At 37.0% G+C, this 19,251-nt stretch overlaps 2 protein-coding genes across 2 annotated transcripts in view; one reads left to right on the forward strand and one right to left on the reverse strand.

Annotated features, from left to right (window-relative positions):
* The window catches only part of RGS4 (regulator of G protein signaling 4), a 146,818-nt gene that overhangs the window by 93,632 nt on the left and 33,935 nt on the right, over positions 1-19,251 (reverse strand). The gene's annotated exons all lie outside the window — the stretch shown is intronic.
* Positions 10,030-15,534, forward strand: RGS13 (regulator of G protein signaling 13). Its single transcript, XM_010205740.2, has 4 exons — positions 10,030-10,094; positions 12,239-12,300; positions 12,604-12,770; positions 14,982-15,534. The coding sequence occupies exons 1-4, from the start codon at positions 10,030-10,032 to the stop codon at positions 15,177-15,179; spliced, it is 492 nt and encodes a 163-aa protein (XP_010204042.1). The 3' UTR covers positions 15,180-15,534.

Here is a 19,251-nt window from a genome sequence, read left to right on the forward strand (position 1 = left end):
CTATAGAATGGCTACTGAGGATTTTCCTTTTTTTGTTTTTTAATGGCTTGTTGCTGCTACAGAAGAATGTTCATCAGAAGCAATTTCACCTACTGTTGAGGACCCTGCTGACTGAGGTAATAGAGGGGTTTCCAACCCAGTACAGGTCTCAGAAGCAGGTATAATGTGAAGAGAAGGCAGCAGACTCTGGAGTCATGTGTCTATTTTGGGTGCTGCAGCAGAACACTGTCAAGTGTTGCTGCCTGTGCCCACTGACATGTCACTTTGAATCAGGTAAAAAAACCTCTTGTCCCTAAAGAATGAGTGCAATTACCACACATATTCAGGCATTCACATATCCTGCCTGGCACCCAGCACCCTGATGTGCCACAAAGAGTCAGGAAAAGGGCAAGGAAGTGTCACTAGCACATGCTGGGTTAAATAAACTACCCATAGAAGAGATTAACACCGCTTTCAGGGACCACATCAACCACTTGTATTATGCAGAGCTAGTACAGACCAGAATATCTGAGGAGGAAAAAAGGGACTTTTCCACTCTTTTCCACAACCATCTCTCCCTGTTTTATGATTTGGTATGATGTGAGAACAGAAACTGTGCTTTTTTTGGTTTTTTTCCCAGAAATAAACCATTCCAGTCTCTACAACACAACCTGAGTACATTTCTTTAAACTTATTTGGAATAGAAACCTGAAAGCAACTACCGAGGTCAACTGCCCAGGTTGTTAATTCCAGAGATATTCCAGCCTACTCCAGTGTCCCTGACAACATGACCATGTTTGACCAAGCAATAAACAGGGTAGCAGAAATTCAGAGCTGTCTCTCAACGCTGTTGTAAGCTCAGTATTATATATCTGTTGCTATAGCAAGGCTATACAAAGCTGGTTGTTTAAACAAGGTCCAAGAGATCTGGAAGTATTTTATGGCAATTTATAGTGCCATCCACACTAATCTACTTTATAAAAGAAGGAAACTATAAGTAACTATAAGTTCAACGGGAAAACTGAGGTTTTACAGTGTTTTAAAGACACTTAATGATATTTACACACTTTAAAGTAGCCCAGAGATAGAGATTATTATTATTTCTTCAAAATCTCTTTTTCAAAATGCAGCACATGATGCTCACTTTGTAGCAAATTCTTTTTTTAAAATACTGCCTAAACAGAGGTTCTTTGTACTCAGAAAAACGTCAGAACATACAGATCAAAAGGATTAAGAGTTCAGTATTTTCTGTGACCCTTGGTTCATTTACAAGATGGAAGCACCGTATCAAGTTCATTAGTGACTTCCTACTCACCTCCACACCCAGGCATGCACACAAATAGCCTCAATATCACAGATTGGTTTCACAGCTGTGGGTTGTGCCCTGCCCAGCGTGGCAGACTCTTCCAAAACAGGACATCTTACACATAATATATGGAAAGTTTACCTCCCTGGAAACTTCCCATACTCAAAGGAGAAACCAGTGAATACAAGTTCTATTTACTATCTTGTAAATAAACTAGAGGCAATTGGGGGAAACTGTCCTTTTTCAGCATATACTAGACTGAATCAATCACCAGTTAACTGCAAAAACTTTCAAGAACAATTGAGTCTTGACTGTGATCCAACACTTACTAAACTATGAAAGATGTCTGTCAAACAGTTTATTCAGGTTTGTTGGTTTATTTTTTGTTTATTTTTGTTGGTTTTTTTTTTTTTTAAACCTAGATTTATCTTTCCCTTTTGGAAAAAAATATATCATAAGAGGATGGAAATTTATCTGTAAGAAAACCAGTTGAATCAGATAGACCAGCTACAGATCAATATAGGAAAAGCAGACGCAGTACATGGAGAAGCTTTAAGATTGGACAGTAGTGACTCAGAGTTCTCTTTAGGTGTTCTACCTTAACCCTGAAGGAAACATTTTCATTGTTTATTACTGTTTCTGTATATTTAAAAAAACAAATAAAACAAAACCAAGCCCAAAAAACAGTCATTGTAGCATCTTCGCTTTTGAAGTGAATTAACTTCTCCCTGCTGCAGAGATGTTTTCTTTATGGGAGGACTCAAGGATCCAGCAGACCCCAAGTATGAATTTACAAGACTAATCTTTCAAATTTGGAAAACCTTCCTTAAATATATTCCCTAAAAGAGGTATTTTTAACACCCCAAATAGAACAAAAATGTAGTGTTATGTTATAGTCTCTCTCATATATTGAAAAGTCCATTTGTGGAAGGCTGTGAGTAGGACATCCTATCATTATGCACTGTGAAGCAGGAAGGAAATGAAAGCTGAGGTGGTGATGAATAGTACAAATTCAACACCTCGGGTCCCTAAGTGCCACCTATCCCTGCCCACAATGAAGTAACAGACTTTCCAGATGTCACCTCCTCTATGGTTATGAAATGAGTTTGAAAAGGAAAGATAAATGACAACAGGCGGAAAAATTAGATCTTCTCATCTTCCATTCAGAGACATGAGTTGATTGTATCAGAGAGTGTAATGCCTCTAAATAAAGCTTTTAGAAATAAAATCTTTAGTCATCAAACATAGGCAGAAATTGCAAAACAAATTCTTGCTTAATATTAATTCATTTATCTTGGATGCTCAGAAACAAAGTCAGAGAGGAGTTAAGGTTATCCATGGCTTTGTTTAGACAAACACAGCCTGAAAGGTTTTAGTCACAGAAACGAGATGTCCATCAACCAAGAACTGCTGTGCTTATTTTGCAAATAGAATCATTCTCCTTAATTTCTCGAAATAAATTCAAAAAGGACTCTCTTGAAAGACCTCAAAAATGATCAACATATAAATTCTACTAAGCACTTCCCTTCAATTTCTTCAAACAATCTAAGCACCACACAGTCTTAAAGCACTTAATTAAATCAGTTTGATGACACGCTCTCACGTGGTCCCTTTCCACTATTAAAGTTAAAAATAGCTTGAGTACAAAAAATGAAATGCAGAAATATAAACCTTTCAGGACCACTCTAGACTCGTGTGCAGTGGGAAACAGAGCAGATTAGCAATGCTTCTTTTCAAAGTTTGCTATACAGCCAAAGTACTAAAATGACAGTACAACTGCCTACATACTTTACATCACTCCAGTCACAAGGAGTTTTGCTGGTTTCTTTTTTTCAAGTTACCATGGTCAGAGGGCTTCTGCTATTAGAGGACAACCTTAAAAGTAAAACAAAATAAACACTCTTTGCAAAGTAGCAATAATTTAGCAATCCATAAATTTCATGTCACTTTTGGAAAAAGCCTGTACTATATTTACCATAGTAAATGGTTTGTCAACCATGAAGGTCCAGTAGTCAGCTTTAGAGAAGATACTTGTTATTGAACAGAGTTTGACCAGCCACAAATTTGTGCAAGTCAACATGCTTTTCATGTAGTCTGAGGAAATAGCAAACACACTTGGGATGTTCAAACAAAGCCCAGAATGCAACCAGGAACTGTTCATGAGCCACAACAAACATCAAGAGGGTAGAGGGCCCAGGACTAACATGGTCAAATATCTTGACAAACTTGCAGCAAACTCTAACTCAATAACTTTAACCAAATAGCTCAAAGATGGATAACTGGCATCTTCAAAACAAGTACACTTGCAGGAAGTGTAAAGTGCTCTTGTGTACTGATGAGCTTTTGTGAAAATATTTATGCAAAGTCTGACAGAAAGGCTAAGGGCATACAGTACTTAGTGCCCAAACTGCAGTACTCATCTCTCTTCAAGCCTGATTGGGAGGGTTGAAAGTTCATTTAAAAACTAGTCCAAGCTTCCAGTCATGTGATTTCCTTTTCTACATCAATGCCTGCAGAATATCAGGCTCACACAATGACATCATGGCTTGTAGGAAGAAAAAGAGAAGAGAAAGGTCACAGTTTACAACCGAGGTAAGGTTTTCAGAAGTTTTATCTAAAATTCAATCTGTTTTTACTCAACAGATGATTGTTAATAGAGTTTGCAGAGACTAGTCACAATGGAAGAGTTCAATGTTATTGATAAAACCTGAAGCCATGAATATAGAAACTATTAAAATTCTTGAAGTCAGTAACTAGTAGCAGGTCATGCCTACTTCTACCCAGAAACAGAAACCACTACCTCATCTCTATAGGTGCAGACAGTTTGTTGCTTTTTGTGACTTAGAGTAAGGAGTTGAATCTGAACACCGTTCCCTGTTTCTCTGTGAGCAGATCTTTGCTACATATTGAACTCAATTTCTCTTGAGGCTATTTTCAATATATAGCAAGAAAGTTCCCAATAGAACCAGATAAAAGCTGCCAAGTAAGATGCAACTAGAGAAACAAGACTGTCTACCGGAAACATCAATGACTGTATTAAGTGAAAAGCAAGAATTTTGATGCATTATTTCCATAGTATGCCCAAACAGCGAGAAGGATGAACAGCACTAGGTCAGAGTATCCATTTTGGACTCTCAAGTTTAATAAAGATGTTGTGATATTTTATTGCTTTTCCTGTGCTTAGCCCTAGATCTCTAGGCACATCCTCAGTGCTCCCATTTAAGATGCCCCTGAAGGCACTGCATCAGGAACAACAGTACCAGGCGAGCCTCAGCAAACATTGTTGCTACATTCATGAGTGTGTGTGTACTGCAGGAGAAAGGGTAACAAAGCCCAGGCAAGGGAGTGTGTGGGTAGATGGAAAGAATAGGTACAACAGAGAATGAAACAAACAGTACTTCCATGTTCACTAGTGCAAGACAAATATAGGTGGGTGAGATGTTTATTTAGCAGAAGAGCATTAAAATAGAAACACAAATAGAAAAGATTGAATATAAGGAAAAAGATATAGAGAAGGCAGGAAAATTAACGAAGATGATACTAGGCAAGTGAAGACAAGAAAACAGGAAAAGAAATATAACACTACGAGCAAGGACCCATCTGGGAAAATGATACTCACTGATAAGAAAAAAAAAGTTACAAAATGATCAACATATATTGTTTAAACTAACTGGCAACTGATAGCTAATCTCTAGAGAAAGAATAGGCCAGAATAACTGAAAAATTCAGCAGCTCTGATATGATAAAGTCATTTTCTCTGATGCTTTGGCTTTTCAATTTTCCTCATAATTTTCTTTCTGAAAAGCTCATCCAGCTCAACCACTGAATGAACCAAGCAATAGCACATTCCTACACTGCACGCACCCTCAACAAGTCTAAAATTGTTCTGTATCCATATGTGTAAATTGTTCTGCATCCATATGTGTGGTAGCTTAAGGAATTCAAAGGAACAAGGTCACACCAGAAGCTATGTTAACCAGCCTGTTCGATATATGCCTTGGTTACCTGCTCACCTCAGTGTCTCACTTATCTGAATAAGGAATCTCTTTCAGGCTAGATGAGACTATTCGTTACCATGAAAACACAGAGAGTTTCCCCAGAGCCTATGCCTATATCCACCCTCATGAGACCACTGAACTGATACACATTGAAGTTGTACCTTCTCCTTCAGGGTGATGTCAGATGACATCTAGTGGAATATATATGTAATAAGAGGAAGGGTATGCTTAAGGTTCAGTCATGTAATTTGTCAGTGAAGCATACCTTGTCAGTGACTAAACCTTTAAATAGTCTGCAAAGAGAAGTAGAAAGGTAATGTTCTGGATATGAAGCTGTGAAAGAACAGTAGTGGAAAGTAGCTGACTGGGAGAAACAAATTGTAAAATTTGCAACAAGTTTAATCAAATAGCACCATACTGAATGTGGCAGCAGTCCTGTTAAGGGTTTAGAAGACAGAGCCTTTGTAGTGACAAGCACAAACATATCAATAGCCTTTCAGGATCCTTCAGTCTTTGAGGGCTTCCCACAGCCAGAAAGATTCTCGTGTTTTATAGTTCCTCTGCACTGATTCAAGGACAGATTTGCCACCAAATCAAGCACTTAACGCTAAAATGCTAAGGTAATCCCACAGTGCCTGTAGATACCCATTAAATGTCAAATAGTGCTTTAGAGCATGGTCAAGAATACCACAAAACTGTACACATGAAATAAGCAACAAATCCTGCACCTGAATGTCATCCCAATAGGAAAGAGGAGGCTTGAAGAAATATTTTCTTCAGCTTAATAACAAAAACAAAGTAATTGAAAAAAACCTCAAAGAAGTTTATTTCCATTTCAACCAAATTACAGTATCTTTTAAATGTCTATAATAATGTAAAAGAAAACATTTGAACAGAAAGTCACTGGTTACTGATCCTCAGTCATTGCAAAATTTGAAATTTACAAAGAGATGATTTCATATATGGTGTCTTGAGAACAGACATCAGTTGATGATAGAAGAAAGCCCTAAATATTTCATTAACATTCAATTTAATACTAATTTTGAATCCTTTAATATCAGTAAAATTTATTGCAAAAGGTATATTTAAGTTTTTGCAAATGAACTTGCATATGTATAATGTATACATCACAAAATATATGTAAATCTAATAGTTAAATCAATAGTGGAGACCCTCAGAGTTTGAATTTCCATTATGTCACTTTTGCTGAGTCATATTTATTCATGTGGTGCCTTTTAAAAACAATGTAAGTAGTTCTACAAATAAGATTTTTTTTAATAGTAATTTTTAGCATGTCAAGTGCAGGCCACAGTATGTAATATACATATTATATATCTGCTTGTATGTACAGATATTAGAAGCATTATTTTTTGAGGAGGCACTGGAGAAAGTTGTATCATCTCATTATTGCAATTATTTGAATAATCACCTTATTACATAGATATTTGTCCATGCCCATTTCTATTATAGAAATGGAATAAAATACTCCAAAAACCTGTGTGAAGATATGAAGAATACAAAATAAGATGTAATGAAACAGCAGTCCCTTGTCCCTTCCTTTGCATAACACAAGCCAGGTCTCAGGGTGAGCTCCTTTATAGGCAGGCTCTTACACTGTCTTGTTCGGACACCAGGTTCTGCTGTAGCTGTGCACACCACAAGTGTTTCCTCCCTAGCAGAAGCATTACTGTTTGAAAATGGATGTACATCCTTCTACACTAGGCCTGTATACCAGTAGGGTGAGCTGCAATAAAATAAATGAGTGTACTATATCATTGTAGGTTCAAACTTCAAGTTCAAATACTACACAGTTCGTGTTTTACCTGGCAACACTGTAAGAGAAAAAGAAAGGTGACTCAAGACAGGGAGGAGGAATTGAAAGCAACATTGCAAACTGCACATAGCTGAGCTGTCAGATGGAGCAGGGATACCAACCAGTCTTTCTCTCCTGACAATCACTCTCTGCCTTGTTGCAATGGCAAATCCCCAGAGATCTTAACTCACAACTAGCCTCAAAAAATAAAGAAGGACCTTTATAAAGGTATTCCCCTCTTTCCTCCTCCATGACCAATTTACAACAACTAGTTGAGCTATAAAAAAAGCATCAGAGGACCTCATACAAGTTGTGCTCTGACATCATCACTCTCGGATGGGTGTGCAATACTAAGTTGACCAGTTAGAAGCACGTAAAAGCCTCCCATTAATGGGTCAGAGCAGAAAATAAAGGCTCTCCCATGGCAATCCAAAGTACAGTAATGCTGTCTGTAAAAGGATGAAATTTGGTTTTAGTGCAAGGGTACTTTTGCCTTTTGTCTCATTTCAACATGGACTTCAGATTTCATATATGGACTTTGATAAAGTGATGGAAAATATTACTCACTAAGCTTGGACAACACACGCAAGATTTCTATGAAGAAATACACAGCTCCATTTCATTACAGCTGATCAGTAGAGATATCAAGATAATTTCAGAGCACAGTCTCTATCATTGATGTATCGGAGTCCAACTGAATTTTTTCTGATAGAAACCACAGTCACTGTTTGCCTATGATATAAGAAAGGCATTCAGGCACTAACATGAGCAGCACAGACACAGCCAGAAGGCAGTAAGATCTACAGTAGAAGAAAATAATGAAGCCAAAAAAACAGGTCAAGGAATTTGGAAAATGATCCCTACAAATGCAGCTACTAAATGAAAATTTTTAACGAAGGAAAACAATCCTTTTAATTTCTTTTAAGCAAGGAAAACAAGAGGAGTTTCTGTAAGTATGAGATTTTGTATTTCAAAATATTAACAGAGGAGCACAGCACAGACAAGGGAACACCTCTTTTTTCTCTTAGCATGCAAAGTTATCTCAGCATAGCAAAGGCATTCATTTCAGAAATGTTTCAGACATATAAACAACTTTATCCCTATTTATGTATGAATATTTTGTGTAATACTATTCGAGTGACAGTACAGAAGGCAATTAATTAGAACTTCTCTATAGCTGTTTCACTCTGAAGGCTCTGCTGAAACCTACTCTGTTTATTAAAAGCTGTGCCATTGTACTACAAATTGTGGCATCAAGTAGTTAAATTCACAGGCACGCATAAAGGATCTACCAAAGCAGCTTTCCTGATAGATTTCCAGCATAAAATATAACAAAAATTAAAGAATAATTTCTAGAGCAGCACTGTATCCTTTATGGATGTGAATAACTTCAGGACTTATATTTATTTACCATCAGCCAGGATATTCCTTCTCTGAAAGTGTTTTAACTGTGTAACTTTCTAATTGATTAAAAGATCTGTAGGAACTGTAGATCCTAGATGTTAAGGAACTTATGTCCTTTGAATTTGATGGAAATTGCTGAACTAGCTTGATTAACATTGTTTCATCTAGTATTTCATGAGCATTTTGGTATAGTAGATAACCTTCATAAACTTCAGGTTCCAAAAAAAACCATAAAGGTTGTATTTTTTTTTTCAGTGAATAGAAGACTAACAATTGCAACATAAAAACATCCAAAATAAAGGTGATTGGGTAAAACAGTCTAAAATAATGTGGTAAGTGATAATCATATGTCAGAATTTACGTGCATGACTGATTTAAAATATAGAATACCGTGTAAAAGGTTGCTTTTAGGCAGAGGGTGAGATGAGCAAATACTGGTGAAATGAACAGCCAAGCAAAGAGGAAGTCATATAAAAACCAAGCAGAAAGTGTAGCTCAAAGAATTCCACAGACGTAGGAAAGAGGCACTGGCCATTGACAGTCCTACAGGGCTGCAGAGGCTATGGGCAGCAGGAGTTGCAGTACAGCAGTTGGACAGAGTTTGTATATAGGATATATCCAAATATTTTAGATATTTTCTCAAGGAAACAAGGGAAATGAGACTAAAGGTAAGTGCAATCATTTCACAGGTTCAGAATGCTGGGAGATAAAGCCTTGTTTTGGGTCTTACTCTGTGTTTCAGTTGGAAGGAAAATATTGGTTATAGTATGTGTCAGTCAAACCCGAACCTGAAAGAAACTGAGTTTAAACAAATAACTTATGAGACTACTGTTTTCATTTCAAGCAGGTGTATGCAAACTTACCCACAGTCCTCTGTAAACTTTGCAAAGAATTTGGCATCTCTTGAAAGCCAAAAGAGAAGAAACAAACACACTCCAGGTCACAAGATTTTTCTTTAATTTGGGGTTTTTTTTAGACAAACATATACTCGGCTGCCTCATTCCTATCAAAAATTACACCCTTTCTTATGGATACCATTTCTATAGAACAGCAAGTTTAGTATGAATTTTTATTGACTTTGAGGTATTTGCTGGACAAATATGAACACTAATGTCAGACACTTAACAAGTTACTCGGCATTGTCCAGTTTACATTGAGCTGTAAACCCTGGTCCAGGTCATTCTGAACTTTCAGGAAAAAGATTCCTGTGTTCCTTCTTCTTTGGGTCAGTCTCAAACTTGTAATCTCTTCACAACTGGCAAACCAAAGGGAGAGAATGATTAACACTTTGATTTTTCCTTAGGAGATATCTACTGGACTGCTTGGTTTTTAAGTTCTTGTATTTTACAAAAATACATTTTGGTCTAGTGCTTCAGTCATGACTCATATAGATAAAAGATTAGATACATAAGAATACTGCTTAGAACTGGTTACACTGATATATGGAAACTTCATGAAATGTGTTATTTAAGATAGCCAGAACTGAGCACAATAAGTTTAAAACTTGAATATTCTCCATATTTAGCAGAATGAACCCAAATACTTGTTGGCTTTGCAAGATATTCAGAGCAGAAGAAAATGGGATCCACTCCAAGTAAGTAATGATAAGATTCTTATGTTCTGCAGCACACACAGCTGAGTAGAAGAGACAAGTGGAAGTGTTTTTTGCAAAGATCATGGAAAGGAGTGCAACACCTTCACAACTGCCCCAGCTTCATATAGCCAATTCCTTTACAATACATGAAGTGTAAACTGTCACTTCTTTAGTGGAAGGAAGGTATATTCCAGTAGGAACTTCTTAAATAGACATAGGCCTAAACTAGTCCCTGGATTAAATCATGATGTGGGCCTGTAGAGAACCCTCTTTTACACTGGAGAGAGTACAATAAGTGAATGGTAACTCCCACAAGACCCTACAACAGCATTTTCCAATTTAAACTTTGGATTCTCAAAGTTGTTTTTGGAGAAAGTCCTTTTTTTTTTTTTTCCAGTGTAATATATACATTCTTCACCAAACTCAATCATGTTGCAAATCAGTGCAGAAAAAGTTTACTGTTAACTCAGCAGCTATGGAAGTGGCATCAATACACATCCTAATAACCCATGTTCATATGTCCCTGCTGCCTTTCATGTTCTGATTTTAAAAGGAAAAACGAATAGGTAAAAGGTTTTCCTCTGTGTCAGCTGCCCCATCAGACAGTGTTCTTTCTGCTTCACAGATTAAAGCTAAAGACAAATGATCATAAATGGAAATAAGATGGCCCTACTTAGGATGCTTAACGAGACAGAGGAGATTGTCACTTGTTCTATATACAAGTGCTATTGCTGACAGAGGTGAAAGATTGTCTGCGTCAGTAACGGTGACTATGACTCAGAAGCAGCTCTTAAGGAAAAAATGCATTCAAAGGACTAGAGATTCTCCCTCCCCATAACCATGTACTTCAGAGAGGAGGCCAGCAGCTCATAAGAAGAAAAAAAATTAATCTTCTGCTGGCAAGAGTTAGAGAGCTATTGACACTACAGTTTGATAGAGGTAACATTTCCCTTACTATATATTTCTCTGATCAGTTCAGGAAGGCCTGACAAAATAATCAGTGAGTCACAGCATGTACTCTTTCAGAGAAAGAGTGAGGTATAGCAAGTTAAAAATGTGCGATGGCCACTTAAAAGAAGCTACAAAGCTACTAATGGCTGTAGTGTAGCAGAAAACTATGCAGCATCAGGAAGCACTCAAACCAAGGCCAATTTTTGCTTTTAATTTAAGTGTGAAGTAAAAAAACCTGTGATACTAAGTAGATGTTGTAAAAATCATATGAAAATAAAATAATCTATGAGAAGGGATCTCCTCCCAAGTTTGGCTGACAAATAATGAAAAGTACCCACTGGATTATATCCCTTGTGTTTTCTTCTGCTAATATAAGCACAAGCATTTTTTCCAAGTTACCAGCACTGATGTCCTATAACTGCAATGCTTAAAAATCAGTTGGTGTAAATGGAGCTACGTGCACTTAAATGGAGATATTTGCTTTCACACATCTGGTTTTCCTTAAATTGTTTAGTCTTTTGTCTCACTACTTATATACTTTCCCAGAATTAGGCAGAAGACTCCTACAGGCTTATGAAATTATTGGTTAAGAATAGCAAACGTGAAAGAGAAAACTGATTTTATTCACCTCCAAGGGCTGCCTAGATTAGTAATAACATGTATACTGCACTGTAAACAACTGGAGATGGAAGCCCCTTACAGCTGAGGCCGGATTAACCTTTCATGATTTACCTTATGTTCAGAGCTTTTAATCGGCTCTCAGCTGATTAGTCAACTTAGATGTTAAAGGCCTTTAAATATTACAATAAGAGCTACAACCCTTGAATACTCTGCTAATAATAAAAATATCAACATCTCAAACTCTGTAATGATTCCTGTCTCAAAGAAGCTGCTATCTACAAAGCTAGTACGGTTCCTGTGCTTCTCCTAAGCACAATTTCATTAAGTGAATGCAATTTCTAGAGGAATTGAATGAGAGCACTTCAAGATGGATCTGTATGTGTTACGGCAAGAAGAATATTTGCTTCAGCACAGTAAGCACAAGATCTAGAACATACAGAAAAACTTGCTTAAATGTAAGTTTGAAGCAGATCTTTCTTAAAATAGATTTTTAAGAACATAATTTCATTTATTTTTTTTAATACTCCAAGCCACAACTAATTCGACAATAATCTCCTCCTTTTTTCCTAAAGAGTGTCTTTAGAGGAAGTGCTACAATGGTCCCAGTCTTTTGAAAAGCTGATAACAAGTAGATGTAAGTAATTATGTGTTTTTATCCGATATGTATTGCTGAAAAGAATTCCCCCAAAACAAAATTGATGTCAAATAGCGTAATATATGATGTCTTATGTGCGACTAATGAAAAATGACTGTGTGACATGCTCAGCATGCATCACACTGAAAATAAAGGCTGCTCTTTATGAAAAGTAGGCAAAGTATTTATCTTAGGTTTTATCAAGAAGTATACTGACTTGTAATGTCCCTGTTGTCTTCAAAGGACCCTAAAGGTAATGTATGTATTCATGGCATAAAATTTTGAATTCTGAAATAATTACAGATGGGCCTGTGATCTACAAGACCTACTTGAAGACAGAGCACAGTGATGAAAACATAGAGTTCTGGCTAGCTTGTGAAGCTTATAAGAAGATCACATCACAGAGGAAAAGGAATTCTGTTGCCAGAAAACTTTTTACAAGTTATATTCAACCTGAGGCTCCCAATGAGGTGAGATACAATGCATGAGCTCTTTATTTCCTCTAATAGAATGCCTGATGTATAACGTGGCATACAGAAAGCAAGAAAAAATGCCAGCACCTCTTTATTAAAAGGAGTGAAAACTGTTGCTATTCATGCCTCTCAAACTCTCTTGCTCCTAGAATTTTAATACTTGCCTTGCAAAATCTTTCAACTATATCCACCGAAGACACAAGCAAAAGGCACCGTTAGATTAAGAACTGTGTTCTTGGATCTGTGGTATCCTTTTTAGTGTCTGATTCAGGGGCCATTGATATCACTTAAATAGATTTTGGATTGTGCCATTGCTACATACATACTTTGCAAGAGTAAATATAAAGGAACAAAGTAAAAACTCTACCCAGTGCTGTCCACTACATAAAATGAGCTAAAAGAAAGGTTCCAAACCAGATTATTTTCTCCTTCTAGTAGCCTAAAATTTAGGGAAAACAGAGCACATTTGTATATAAAAATGTCTGAGAGTGATTTTTTTTTCCCCTGGCAAGTGTCAATGTAATGACAAAAAAGTCATTCCTGCTCACCCAGTTGTGCTCTATGACCTTTATCTTTTCCTGCTTATTATTCGCCTTGCAAAAAATAAGCTAATACTGGCTTTTACTGCCACTGCCTCTTGGCAGACTGATATAACTGAAAATTCAGGCTAGATTATTTTCTGGTTTATGTATAACAATAATACTATTATAGAGTCTCAAAATACAGCCTCCCTGTTGACACTGAAGGGTAAGCCAAAACCAACTCCGCTGGATTCCCAGTGTTGGCTGAGAGAAGTTTCTGGTTTAAGTGACTAAACCGCTCCCACTAATCCAAAACTTGAGGAAATGTGGAATTTCCTGCTGTTGGTTTTAAATGCCAGTTGGCAAACAATGCATTTTTCTGTCTTTTTCCAATTTATTTTATTTTTAGCATGTGCAGCTATAGAAAACTCAGCATATTTGCATTTCCAAGAGAAATGACACTTGCAAACCACAAGTTCATTAACCAAAAGTAAAGGGCTTAAATCAGTACAGTTAAAAATAAGCTATGCAATTCTTTTCTTTCTAAAATAGCATATATTTGAATCTTGCAAGTGATTGGTTTTTAGGTCTTCAGAACACACCAATTTTGGGTTTTCCTGATAATTTCTTGTTAATGTTTCCATTAACACAAGTACTGGGTACCACTTTAAAAAGACAGATTCTCACAGGGACTTTAAACACAACTTAAATTCAAATTTTAGTAGCATTTAAGAAGTGCAACTCAACTCATCTCATGAAAGATATGAACACTAACTTCATATCTTTACAGTTCTCCTCTTAGTACTAACAAAGTCAAGCTGAAAAAAAGGCAATGTAATAAAAAATTTGGACCATCAAAAGTTCCCATTTTATCTGGTATATTTTCCTGTTACTGGATCTTTCTACATTGCAGCAGTAGAGCGCTAGGAAGCAAAAGTTTTCCTAAACAAGACTGATATATGGGCTCAGTTTTATTTCAGAGATCATAACTTCAGCAACAGATTTTCACTGGTATTGTGCACCTCCAGCTACTTGGACCCATTAGATGTCTAAAGACAAGCTTCCTCTTCAGACATCTAATCCTAGTTCTGGGAACAATTCTCAGCAAAAGAAAAGGGGGTTGGATGTCAACACGTTTCAGCTACTTCTTCCACTGCAGTCACTCCATGCAAAAACAAATGCAAGATGACTTCCTCTGCTTAAATCATACTTACATCCTTATTCTTTCTAGATGTAGAAAGCAAGTCAAACATATACTGCTTAACCTCCCTAAGGTCTGGAGTCTTGGTCCCATATTTTACACATGGGTCCAGCAATCGCGAGTTCACCACTGTTCTTGACACCTCCACTGATCACAATAGTCAGGATTAAACTCGCCTTTCCATTAAGGATGTGGGGCAGACTGGGAAATTTCGTCCCCAAGGGAGCAAACTCCCTATCCAGCCACTAACATACCACTCACTAAATCAAATGCCAAAAGAGGAGCAAATTGACAGGGTTTTCTGGCACTATAAGGAGAAATCTACTCTGCTACAGTCAATGTTTTTGGTTAGGGGCTGGTTTTAGATTAGAAGGTATATAAGAGATAAATAAAAGATATTCAGTATAGGTCCCCTAAATTTAATCTTCCTTACCCTTCCTTTGCATATATTTACTGACACTTTGGTAATGTTGTCTTCTGTTTCAGATTAACATTGACAGTCCTGCAAGGAAAGCAATTACAAGGAATATTCAAGAGCCAACACAGTCCTGTTTTGATGAAGCACAGAGAATAATTTACTTGCACATGGAAAGAGATTCTTATCCGAGATTTCTTGAGTCAAAGTTCTATCAAAAACTCAAATGCAGCCTTCAAACTAATGACAACAATTCAACGACAAGTTAAAGGTTGAAAATTTAGAAAAGTTCTTCTGGCATGCAAATGTTTAATACTTGAAGTAGGTAGAAGTCAAGGAGTAGACAAATATTATTACTAATCTTTTTTATCCATCACTTTTATGAAATTCAAGTTAGAATTTATGTACATGTCCAAAGTAGAATTTAGAGCAAGTCTGAGCATAATCCACACTAGTACAAAAAGGTTTAAGATAATGTCAATGTTGTAAGAAAAGACATTGTCAGTAGAAGAGACAGTATTTTCCTTTTGTGCTGACCCCATGTAAAAGGATTAGCAAATAAATGTGTTAACGTTAAGCTTGTAAAACCCCTGTCAGCAAGCAAGGACTCCATAGGAAAGCCAGTTAGGGGTAATATAGCTTTTGCTGCTGTTCACTTCTGATGTATGTACAGTGCGCTGGACTTTGGCTTGATTCATCCAGCAAATGCCACAGTCTCACAGCAAAGAAAAACTGTAGGAACTATTAAAAAGCAATTCCTGCATAGAAGCAGATCTGTAACAAAAGCCAGTCTGAGTAGAGCATAAAACCACAGAAGACTACACTATGAAAGGCCTTCCCATTTCTGGTGGGATTAGAAATTCAGAAGACCTGGGTATTGGTGTCTGTGTGGAAGAGGTTTGCAATCACAAAGATAGTAGCTCTCCATATCCAAACAGTCTTAGCATGCAGTCTTCTGTAAAGGTGACACCGAATCTCACAAGGTAATGTGTTGATAGACTGAACTTTCCTCTATGCAGAAAGGAGATTTTCCAGAAGGAAGAAAAACAATCATCCACAGAGAATGCTCAGAGAGATCACAGAGGGACTCAAACAAATATTTATGTCATAAAATGTTTAGAATTGATATTGCCAACAGGTCATGAATCTAGCAATTCTTATTGCTGGCAGGCTTATAGACTTCATATTTCCTTCTAGAAAAAGCTAAAAGGTTGCTTTTGTGTTGTTTTGGGTTTTTGGGGGTAAGGTTTTTTGTTTAGCTTGTTTTTTGAGGGGAAGGGTGTGTGTGTTTGGTTATTGGGGTTTTCTTTGTTTTCTCAAGTAGGAAGAAGAAAGAGTCCTTTTCCCCAAATAAATTTATCATTAACTAGTAGAGATTATTCTCTTGCTTGGTTTTTCTTGTGTTATCAGATGCATGACAACAACAGTGTATTTTGTCAAATCACATGATTCATGAAACAGTAACTAATGGCAGCAGCAATAACAAATCACTGCTTTTAACATCTTCATTAATAGCACTTGAACGAGCTCAGGTATACTTTCCACTGGCAGACAACACTAAAAGGCATTTGCTCACATTAATCATTCAGACACTTCTAAGAAAGATGAAAAACTTTAAAATGGCTAAATTGTCAGAATTTTCTCTCATCCTTCCCTTAATAAAAATTAAAACTCTTTTTCTTTTCAGAATCAAAAGAGCGGCAAACCTTCAAACATTAAATTTGACATGATAAAAAATGAAGAGTAATAAAACCACTATAGCAATTAACAGCATCCAGCTTTGGAAATTGTTGATCTATTGAGGCTCCCTAAATAAAAACCCCAACCCAACACATACTGGATGGAGGGTCTGGAGGATTTTTTGTTTGGTTTTTTGTTTTGTTTTTAAAAGAGCTGACATTTAGATCATTTTTATTCTGTAAATATGATCTGTGTAGGCTTACTTTCTTGACAAAAGTGATGAAATTCATACTCTTTTATACAGCCATGTGCATGAGTTTTACATCCACTCTTGGTGTCTAGCATAGAATAAGTACTGCAAATGGATTATCAGCTCTAAAAAAACAAAGTAAAAATCTGCTTATAATTAGTCAGTCAAAACAAAAGTGTAAAGATTGAATAACCCATTCTTTTCTGTACAGATGGGTGGCAATTGAGAATATATAATGTCTCTCCATTGCATGAGCAAAAGCAGTCAGAGAACAAGTTGTTAGGAGGCTTTTCTCAGGTTCTCTCAATTATTTATTTCATAATTTCATAATAATTCTAGAGTTTTCTTCTTTTAAAGACCAAGAAATAAGTTATAAGCAGACTCACTCTAAGTGCAGTAATGAAGTAATATGCAGAACTTGGTACTGTAGACAGCTAATTTAAACAACTATTATGAGCAGAGATATTTATCACCAAATACAGAGCAGATGAGGATGTTTAGGAACCTACATCCTCAGAAGATCAGGAAATGACTGAAGCATTTCCAAGTATTGCCAAATATACAGTACTGTTGCAATCACAGGTCACTTCAGAGCCTGACGTTTGGTCTAAGGTTTGCTAAACAGAGGAAGGAGTGCAATGGAAGAATTCCTCTGAAAAGAACATTTTGCTGCACATGTCAATTTTGCTGCACATGGATTAATAGTCTTTTCTGGGCAAAGACTGCATTCTAACACAGGCTTGCCTAGAGTCTGCTACAGCAAAGCTTCACAGTCAACCTCTCTAAAAATTTGTCTGTAGCACAGAGGAACTGTACATCTTGGAGATGCTTTGATTTTAAAAAACTTAAATTTCATTTTGAAACAATTTTAGAGAAATAAAGAATTTTTAAATTCTGATTTAATGTAGCAGTCCCAATTCAGAGTCTGGGTAGAATATAAAAAGGATTCTAACTTCTTTTTCCTTTTAAGTTAAAAAAAAAAACCAAATAGGTGCAAAAACGTAGAAAGATAAAAAACAAGAGGTGCAAAATACATATTGAGGAAGCAAATCATGGATTCAAGCAGTCTTTTAGATATTATACATCATAGGTGCACAGATTCTAAGAGCTATGAATTCTCATCATACCAGCAACAAGGTATCAGCCACTGCAGCCAATTGGTGCGTTTGGTTCTTCAGACAGGAAAGGAAATTAGTAAGAGCATGTTATCATAGTATGGATTCCCGGCATTGGCTTTCCATTGATTTTTGTATGTTTATGTATCACTATAGAAACATGACACGGGATGAGACATCTTGAAGCTTACTGCAGGTGGTCAACATGAAGTACGTATATGTTCTATCTTGACTTAGCCCAAGGGCACTGCGTACTATGAAGTGTTTATGTTGCTACCTCAGACTTGCGCTAGGCTGGCAGATTTTACACAGGTAAGTGGACATACCACCCATTTCCTGTTGCAGTGACAAACCGATGCCACAGGGTCTCCTAGAGCATCTCAGCAGGACTAGAGGCCTGTGTTTACACAACTGAATGAAGCCTGCTTTCTTAACTATATTATATAAAGGTTTCATATTAGCTAGCTTTTTTTTTTACCCCCCTTGTGCATCTTAAACCATTTGCTGAAAAGCTGCTGAATCTATAACTTTATTTTCTCTATGGAATTTCTGTGACAATTATCTCAATACGACCATGCTTACATAGACATCTTTGAGTTGAGCAGTCTGAGGCACAGGACACAAAATACAATGTAACTCTCCAGGGATTAAGAGCAGCTCCTTACTAAAAGGACATACACATCACGAGATGGTACACAAGGTGAGTCCGCTCTGAGAAGCTTCTGCAAATGAAAGGTTTTAACCATGGCAAACCCCCCGCTGATGAGCTACAGTTCTCCTGCACAGCCCTGCCTTTTCAATGCCATGTCTCCCTCTGAATCTCTGCATCAGGTGCACAGATCTGAAGATAAGTGGAAAAGCCTGAGGCTTTACACCATGAGTGCACAAGAGAGGGGTGCAGCTCCTCTTCCGTGACCCCATCCACCTGTAAGTCATTTTACAGGATCCCATAGATCCATGGCCTGTACTTCTCAGTGGGACACAAGTCAGTGAGCCAAAAGCTAACAATCACAACAAAGACTTTATATATTCCAATCCAACTGCAAAGAGCAAGGGCTTTGCAATGGTGGTAAGAGTGTGCTCTGCTAGGCTGGTAACAAGGCCTAAGGAATAATGATAGCACAGCTGAAAGATTGTGTTTTGTGAACATCAGAAGTGGCATTAACCAGAAATGGCAAATTGTCACTATATGTGCCAGGTCCTGAAGGAACATGGCACTCATCTCATGACAGATTTAAATTGTTGCCGCTGTTTCTTGTCCTGGTTTCCCTATCTCACAAGTCAGAAGTTTCCCAG

This window comes from Colius striatus, chromosome 10 (genome assembly GCF_028858725.1).
Source record: "Colius striatus isolate bColStr4 chromosome 10, bColStr4.1.hap1, whole genome shotgun sequence".
In the NCBI taxonomy this organism is placed as follows: domain Eukaryota; kingdom Metazoa; phylum Chordata; class Aves; order Coliiformes; family Coliidae; genus Colius; species Colius striatus.